Genomic DNA, 8,698 nt, shown 5'->3' with positions numbered 1-8,698 from the left:
GTAAATTTCTAGTTACTTATAACTATCACTATATTCCAATTTGAAGCGATTTAGTGGGCTACGCCTAGAGGTATTGAAAGGGCTAGTTGCATGTGAATCCAGTATGTACGGGTCAGCTTCCGTTGGCAAATTTCTGGAAATAGGAGGCTCGTTCCCTTTCAGCTTGTGAACATTCGGTGCAGACATCAATATCAAGGCAGCTTCAGTGTCTCATCAACTTTCGATTCCCCACGATCTGAATCAAGGACACGGAGGAAAGCAGCAAAGCGGGCGAGTTCATTCCGAACTCAATCGTCAACGTCACTCCCAAACCGTTGGGGGCGTCATTCAAGAGACGCCCACTTCTCCCGTAGATGTCACACTCAACGGGAATTTGAAAGTCACTATCAGCAGGGAAAGTGTGATCCAGTTCCCGTCCTTCGCCCCTTCCCCATGATCCCAATAGCTCCCGACCCCCGTAAAGGCCCACGCTTGTTATTTTTGCTTGCGAATGCCGAAAAGCCGGTGGGCCACTGCTACTATTGTTTGATGCCTCTTTGGCGATCGGCGACGACAGGCAAATATGCAGCGCTGTGGACGCGATAGCATGGCCAGTCAGTATTCCGTCAGGAGTTTCCTCCTCGGGTGTACGCAGTGTCGGAAGGATACAGTGCAATTTGCCCACAATGGGTGATTCTCCTGATTCAAGTTCTCGACGGGTCTCGGGAGTTGACGATGGGGTTATGACGGCGCCGTTGCTGTAGTGCGCTATAGTGACCGGGTATTCACCGTCTGAGAAAACAGCGTTGCCATGAATTGCCGATACGAGTGTCTCACAGGGACCGGTCAGTGTGAAAGGCATTGCGACGAATGCCTCTTGTCGTAGCTGACTTGGGTTTAGTTGGGTTGAATCAACAAGATACTCCTAGACGGTTTTGTCTTCACATTTCTTTTGACGAGCGAACAATTCATTGCTCTACCGTTCGTGCGGTTAGCTAGGAGGGTTGCGTTATGGATAGCGATTGGTCACAAAATACGGGTCAGTTTTCGCAAACAATCTAGGCTGCGGAAGATAGTATGACGCTGAGTACTGGAAGGCGAATGATACAACGGAAAGATCTTCCGTGAAGCCAACTCTTACGTAGCCTTTCTGGCACGGATACTGGATCTGCGCCGTGGGTTGGCAGAAGGTTATAGTTCCCAAAGTCTGTCCACGTTGCGCACTCTGGGAGACTACGTCAACGACCTGCGAAGGCAAAGCCCGCTCACCTTTGAGGTTCGGTGGAAGATTCCCACAAACGGTAACGTAAGTTCCGAGTGCATCAACGTCGTGTTGCAGCAACTAGAATTATTGATTTGTATCTGCATCCGGATACCAACACTTCCCGACGCCCACCCAACGGTAGGCCCCTCTACGTCATGGACTTCGCATGTAGCTGACTTCGTCCACTAGGTAGACATTGCACGGAGCTGAGGACCTACATGTCAGATAAAGCTCCCCAATCTCACTGGACCATTGGTGGTCGCGGTCTTTCCGGCAATCGCCCTTGCATATCTCATCTTTCCTCTTGTCGCCATGGAGCCGCCATGTCTCTGCACTCAGATGCCGGTCCCTCCACAGGACCAGGCACTGGCCGACACACTCGCCGTCAAAGAAAATCCTCTCAATGCCTATCAAGTCAGCCCTGGCAGCCATTCTCCAGGACAGCCTGACGCTCTTGCCCTTCCTATCAACAACAAGTGGAAGAGCGGACGTAGCTTGCGTGTTAAATTTTTGAATGGCTCTGAAAGATTCATGCAAAAAGTGCGTGATCACGCCCGCAAGTGGTGTGATTATGCGAATATTCAGTTCGAGTTCGTTGATTCTGCGGACGCTGAGATTCGTGTCAACTTCGACTCGAGCAACAGATCGTGGTCATTTGTTGGTACCGAGAACTTGACACGACCAACCAATGAGCCGACCATGAACTTCGGCTGGTTCAAAGAAAATACCAGCGACACTGAGTTTTCTAGAACCATTATTCACGAGTTTGGTCACGCTCTGGGATGCATTCACGAGCACCAGTCTCCAGCAGCCTCCATCCCTTGGAACAAACAGGCTGTGTATGAGTATTACGAAGGGTTTGGCTGGAGCAAGGAGGATGTTGACTGGAATATCTTTCATAAGTACGATGCAACTACGACACAATACTCAGATTTCGACAAAACGTCGATCATGCTGTATGCGATACCAGCGTCCCTGACGACAAATGGCTATAACGTCGGGTGGAACACCACTCTATCCCAAACAGACAAAAACTTCATCTCTCAAGTATATCCAAAAATGACATTAGATATGGTCAACTCCTTCAACACTCTCGAAGTGCGCCAGTGGAACCGGCCTGGGAAGGAGGCTGTCAAGCGGCAGGGATTCGGTCAGACGTATGCCATGGCACCTACCCTGGCGCTGGGTCTGAATTGGCTCGACATCTCCAACAGGGAAGATATCCGCGTTGAAGCGCTCGCTGATAAGGTTGATCCAACCTCAGCTGAACTGAGAATCATCACCTGGGCAAATACGATCCTATACTCCGCCGGCTGCACGTGGTTCCCCGAAGCCGGCTGCGATCCAGATTTCCAGGTTGGTCAAGTAAATGATACTTCCCGCTCCAATGCGCAGAAGTCGTCGTCCCATCATATCTGCTTCTCACGACCCTACTCTGTGCAGCCTGAAGTGATTGTCTGGTTGACTCATTTCGACGTGGCCCGGGACAGAGATTGGTGCATCAAAACAACAGCGACCGATATTACCACTACAGGTTTTAAGATGCATGTGGAAGCTGGGGGAGAGACGGTTCTGCGTTCAGCTAAAGTAAATTGGATTGCTTACCCAAGCAACAAGAAAGGCGTCACAAGTGGCTCCTACAGCACAACAGACGTGAGGCCCTCGGACAAGCCGCAGTTGATCAACAGAGGCCGCATTGACTTCACACCCGGGGCTCTTCGCAGTATACCGAGGGTCCTGACAGCATTTAACAGTCTCAGCATTAGCAAAAGATCCAACTTGCGTCTGAAACTGAGTGCAGATTCAATAACCGAGAGTGGAATGAACTGGAATATTGACAGTTGGGCTGACACTATCCTTTACTCAGCCGGAGCTTCCTTCATAGCATATACATGATGTCAGGTTCGCATATGTCGAGGAAAGTGAGGTGAAAATTACAACCGAAGTTTGTTAAGTGCCGTGATTTCTTTGGTTTTACTCTATGGGGGCTTTTGATACTCTGAGAACTGGGGACTTCAAACCCCTGACCGCAATCATGTAAACAACGAAACTCCGACGTGTCATTGCACACTCTGCTCCTTTTTATCTCTTCTTCAATCAATTCAAATGATCTTTTTGGATCCGTTCAGCTTTGTAGATTAGCCACATCCTTGCATACAATGCCATACTGTACTAGCTTGCTGTCACAGCAGTCAACTGAGGACAGGTCAGTGCTAATATCTGGCAAAGCCCAGCAGCTCGATTCTAGTAGCTTGATCCGGTTACTGACTAAAGATGATTCTGGATCCAGCAACGAATGTTATTAAGATAGATCTCTTAAAGACATTCGCAGGAGAACACGAACTGGTAGGTTTGCGATTACAGTGTATTTCCCGGATAATGACAGGCTCAAATTGCATAGGCTTGCCGGTAGTCGGTACTGGTCTTAGACCTTATATCGAGGCTGAATGTCCGACAGATAGTAGAACTACCGGAGAGAGAGGGCATATCCAAGTAGTAAGACCTAGCTAACCCAGAAAAGAGCGGAAAACAGAGGAGAAATACGAGTAGGGTGTTACGGCACCATCAGCGGTCAATTATGTGATCGCGGTTTGACCAGGCAGAACCCAGGGCAAAACGACAACCAACCGATACTCCGCAGGAATGACCACCCGGTCATAAATCAATGACCGGCCGACCCGCATTGGCCATATCCGACCTGGGTAAAACAAAGCACAATTACCCAACCGGTGAAGATATGGTGGGGGAGTCTTCCGGGAGGATCGGATACAGGAGCCGTGTAAAAGTACGCTGAGTCATTCTACCCAGTCACTGTGCTTAGGGTTTTGGTTCGCGATACCGACAGTAGTCGCTGAACTGAACAATACCGCGGTCCGTCTCCAGTTTGGCACGGTAAACCGGTTGAAGGCTGTCCAAATTTGATTAAATCTGAGGGCTCTTCCGCCTCAGGGACTATCTATCCACGCTGCTGATTTAGTCTCTACGTCGCTGGCTGCGCGACAGGTTCATCGACCGCGCCGTCCAGGTGTTTCTCCACTCCCGGGCCGTCGATGGTCAGCGAGGGTGGCAGTACGCACTAGACACTGTGCCCGCCGGCGTCAAAGGGAGCATATACCGACTGGGCCAGCAGATTCCTGGAAAAGCCCCTGAGCTCAATAACATCCGCACACTTAATTCACTCTGGGATTTTGCGTACACAGTGCCCGATGAGCTTGTCCAAGCCTGGCTGGCCAAGACATTCTTCTTTGAGCTGGACGGGGAACCCTAGAAAATTAATAGGTCTTATCACTGCTACGGGTCCATTCTCTGCTGCAAATTCAACGCCCTGGGGATTGTCCACCAGACAGAGCTGAACTATTCCTGCCCTTGCTTTCAGCTGTGGCAGGGCTGCGACCTGGGTGCTGTGAATGAGCATGATGGATGCTTTATATATAGCTACTACTGAAAGCACATTGCATTCCGTGTGGTCAGCGTCCATGAGATAATCTGATTAGGCCTTGGCGGTATGATAGGCTTCTGCACTGTTAGCGGGTTTCCCACCTCCATTAATGAGCTCATGGAGGCGCAGCAGGTTGACTCTCTATTCAGGTGGTCAGATCATTGCACTGATCAGTGGCCACCGTCGCGACGGTGTTATTGCCTGTCACAGAAGCGCCCGCATCCACCTGAGGGAGAACTGACGCCCACAACGACGGCGGCTCCGCTACAGCTGTGCATAGCGAGCATGAAGGCCAACAATCAGGGAGGCAGCGGAGGAACGAAGGGTAGCGGCAGAGTGAAGAATGTCTAGCGTGAGTTGCAGAGGACGGAAACGTAAAAAGGGGAGCAAAGCAGGAAAGAAACTGACGGTGGGGCAGCGGAGTTATCCGGTCGGGGAGAGCCCAGGACGCAAACAGATAGCTGAGCAGTTATAAGACGGCTGTGCGAATTGGAACTTATTGGACCTATGGATGGGATCAGCCTAGTGCAGCGCTAGAACCGGGGTCTGGAAGATTGGGAACCCATTGCAGAAAAGGAGATCAAGACTGTTCCTCGGTAACGCGGCGCGTTATCACTAGCGCAGCACTACATTGAAGGACAGCCCTGGATTACCCCGCAAGAGGCATGATATTCCTGCATTACTCTTTTTATGCTGCGTAGATAGTAAACACTTGGTTTACTTGGCAAAAGCCCTCACCCCAGGGTATCTGTGGTAGCGGTGACTGTAACTTCATTAGAAATTGATAGATACCACAGAGTTGCTTACCCACATAACGCTGGCCGCATCTAAGAATGGACAGGGTGCTTATAGGTGAACACATGTGCTGTGTCCTTTTTGCTTTATTTATATTTACTGTGCTATTTCCCCTTACTACTATCCTCTCCCTAGTATTACCCTAGATACTGAGGTGTGACTCTGAGATTACGTTCTATAAGAATTTATCATAGATCCACGCATACCATTATAGTTGGATGATTTTTTTGATGCTTTGAGGTGCAACCTGTTCAATCATGCGGCTTGTGTCTGTTATTGATCGCGACTGAATGAACTTTTTGAAGCACTAGTCTCTCTCACTGGGGGCAGCCGCAAAAGCTTCGAATCTCGTGGCTCGTCTATGTACCTCAATCAATTTTTCTCTGTGATTCATCACCCGCGCAGTCATGGGTAAAAGCCTTGACCGAAGAAACACATTTCTGATCTGCGTTGCCGGATATAAAATCCAATGAAACGTTCAATTTATCATACCAAGAATAGATTAATCTTCCATGGATACAGATAACTCTCTGTCTGTTCATCCATATCCACTCTTTCACAAAGCTTATCCCATAACTCGTCCCTTTGTCAAAAGAGGGTCATGAGCAGCCCAATAGCATTATAGTCGCAGAGAATCTACACCAGATCTTTTCTATCGCTAGATTGACAACTGTCGTTTCTTTGAGACACATAGTACTGTGCTTTTGTCAAATAGTATTACCGGCTTATATTATTGATACTGTTGTATTGTTTACTGAAGCCTAATGCGAGTAAACACTGACATTGACCTGTGTATAATACCGTAGCTTATTGCACAGGATTAAATATTCCAATTAGTAGACTTGTACAAAATCGAGAGGGGAAGCAATTCAATATATGCGTGATTCTTCAACGACAAATTTTACATTCAGTCCAAAGGATGTACCGTAAACCTGTTTACAATAATGCAATCCACTGGGTTTTCTCTACAGCAGTATCCAAGATATTCGAGAATTGTCGCAACATAAGTTCATTTCATTGGCAATTAAAAGAGGCGATTTAGCACAACCAAAGCATATAGATAAATAAGATGATACTTTTATATGTCCTGATAACCGATAGCACGATGATTGTCAACTATATTGGAGCTCGCAGGCAGATTAGTAGCTCTAGAACACGACAGAAAGCCATGAAATGATGTAGTTGGCCCAGGGGCTTCCCATCATAGTCTGCATTCCTGTATAACATTTACACTTTCCACGTAACTGATGTTCCTTGTGCGCACACCATCCCATTCGTCCTTTTAGAGTTGTTGAATTAAACTGCAATACTATAATTCTTTATCAGAGAATACCATATTCCAATCACTAATAACTCCAGTCCCTCCTATTGCCCTGTACCAGACAGAACCCATGTTAAGATCTAGCTTGCTGCTTCGGCCGTGGACCATCTAAAATTTCGAGCAGGAAACGGAATGAATCTTAATTTGGCTATGCAACTATCGTCTTTGCTATCCAAAGAAGTAAGAGCCTAAATGATTTTAATCCATTGTCCTACAGAAAATACCCAGTGATCATCGTTACCCTCACATGGATTTGAAAAGCAAGAGTAGTCTTTGACTTACCATAGCCGATCAAACTTCTTCCATGTCATCCGCTGTGAGTAAGAATAGGCAACTTTAGCCTCGTACCTGTTCAATAGCACTTAGGGGCGTTCAGAGTGTGGCTCAACAAAGATAAGAACCGTGGATAACGAATTCACAGACAAGATTAGCACAATGTTACGGGGCCGGATGATCGACAGACGTTATGATAATCACCCACTTCGGATGCTAATTTTAATTCAAACCTAATCGCAAAAATGGTCAGTACTCAATACTGTATTATCAATTCAATCGGCGACCCAATTGAATACATTGGCCAGTGGCGATGAAGTGGCGTCTATCATATAGGACTATTTACACCCACTGCTTAAGAAACACTAACGGTACTGAGATGAACGAAACCCCCGGCTGGTTGGGGAAAAGTATACAATTGAAGAGTCCTATGAGCACCCGTTTTCTTCACACATCTTATTCTTCTCTATACACTTCGCAGCTGTGCTGCCTCCACACCCATCCGCGTAAGGGTGGAGCGAACAGTAACCCGACCCAAAGTTTGTGCAAGCCATCTCTTTGTACGGACACCCCAGGGCTAGGCAACTCTGAGCTTTGGGACACTGTGCTTCGTAAACCTTGCAGACCCGTTCAATATCCGGTACATCGGGGTTTGGCGGATTGACTGTTGGCAATGTGACTGTCGGATTGACAGGCGTTAATGTAAATCTGCCCGGAAGGGCGAAAGCTTGGGAGACATAGTGCATGAGAGAGTTGACGTCATATTGATATTCGTAGGCTTTGCCCAGGCCACTGATGATGTCAAAGTTGTGTACATTACCACAGCAGCCAGGTGGGGCCCCAGAACAGCAGTCAGCACCAGCGGGCATGGTGGCTCCGCCTGTGCAACTAGGGGATACATTTTCACAGTGGTAATTGACCATTCTTTCACGGTCAGGGCGTTGATGTTCATGAAGAAGACCTGAGCACACGGATTTGTAAATATACAGCAGTGTATACGGGAATATATATAATACATTGAAAGGGTAGACAGAAGGAACTTACCAAGCACGTGGCCAAACTCATGGGTTGCTTCATCTGGGCCGCAGGAACCAGGGCATGCTGTACTGGGCTGCTGTAGGTTCATTCGTAAAGGTATAGTGGCGCCAAACCCAATATTAGCATTACAACCTCCGCAGTCATTCGATGAGATAGTAAGCACTCCGTTGTCGGGTGAGGCACTGTTAGGTAGTTGCTGAAAGGTCAAATAAGGGCTCACCAATTGCCAGCGGGCAATTGCGGTGTTGACGATGGCTGCAACACTGGCCGCAGTACTGGCCGTGTCGTACTTGTACATAACTATGGCGTTCGGCCAAGGTTGTTTGACAGAAAAAGACCGGAATTCGCTACTCAATAATTGAGCCTCAGTACCATAAATAACATCTCCGTCAATAATTGCCAGCCCATCAACAGTTGTGAAGTAGCCGACAGCTCGTTCACCGAAGCTATTGTCGAATATAGTAGCAACACTAACATTCTTATCTAATGGATAAAGCGGATCGGACCCGGAAGGTGTTTGGGCAGCAATAACAGCGGAGGAGAAGGAGAAGATCAAGAGGATAAAGCATATGGTTACTGCCCGAGACAT

General features: G+C 47.8%; 3 protein-coding genes across 3 annotated transcripts; 1 reads left to right on the top strand and 2 right to left on the bottom strand.

Annotated features, from left to right (window-relative positions):
• Positions 1–202: 202 nt before the first annotated feature.
• On the bottom strand, positions 203–841 carry ALT_2703 (uncharacterized protein; the record flags this gene model as incomplete). Its single annotated transcript, XM_089599409.1, has 1 exon — positions 203–841. One exon carries the CDS (start codon positions 839–841, stop codon positions 203–205), a length of 639 nt encoding a protein of 212 aa, XP_089456555.1.
• Positions 842–990: 149 nt separating this feature from the next.
• ALT_2702 (uncharacterized protein) lies at positions 991–4,511 on the top strand (the record flags this gene model as incomplete). The annotated part of the gene is made up of 5 exons (XM_089599408.1): positions 991–1,018; positions 1,125–1,381; positions 1,469–3,038; positions 4,065–4,135; positions 4,221–4,511. 5 exons carry the CDS (start codon positions 991–993, stop codon positions 4,509–4,511), a joined length of 2,217 nt encoding a protein of 738 aa, XP_089456554.1.
• Positions 4,512–7,499: 2,988 nt separating this feature from the next.
• Positions 7,500–8,698, bottom strand: ALT_2701 (uncharacterized protein; the record flags this gene model as incomplete). Its single annotated transcript, XM_089599407.1, has 2 exons — positions 7,500–8,032; positions 8,116–8,698. 2 exons carry the CDS (start codon positions 8,696–8,698, stop codon positions 7,500–7,502), a joined length of 1,116 nt encoding a protein of 371 aa, XP_089456553.1.

The sequence above is a fragment of the Aspergillus lentulus genome (genome assembly GCF_001445615.1).
Source record: "Aspergillus lentulus DNA, contig: Alt04, strain: IFM 54703, whole genome shotgun sequence".
Taxonomy (NCBI): Eukaryota; Fungi; Ascomycota; class Eurotiomycetes; order Eurotiales; family Aspergillaceae; genus Aspergillus; species Aspergillus lentulus.
The sequence above is the reverse complement of the archived record's forward strand: the minus strand, read 5'-3'. Positions and strand labels throughout refer to the sequence as shown.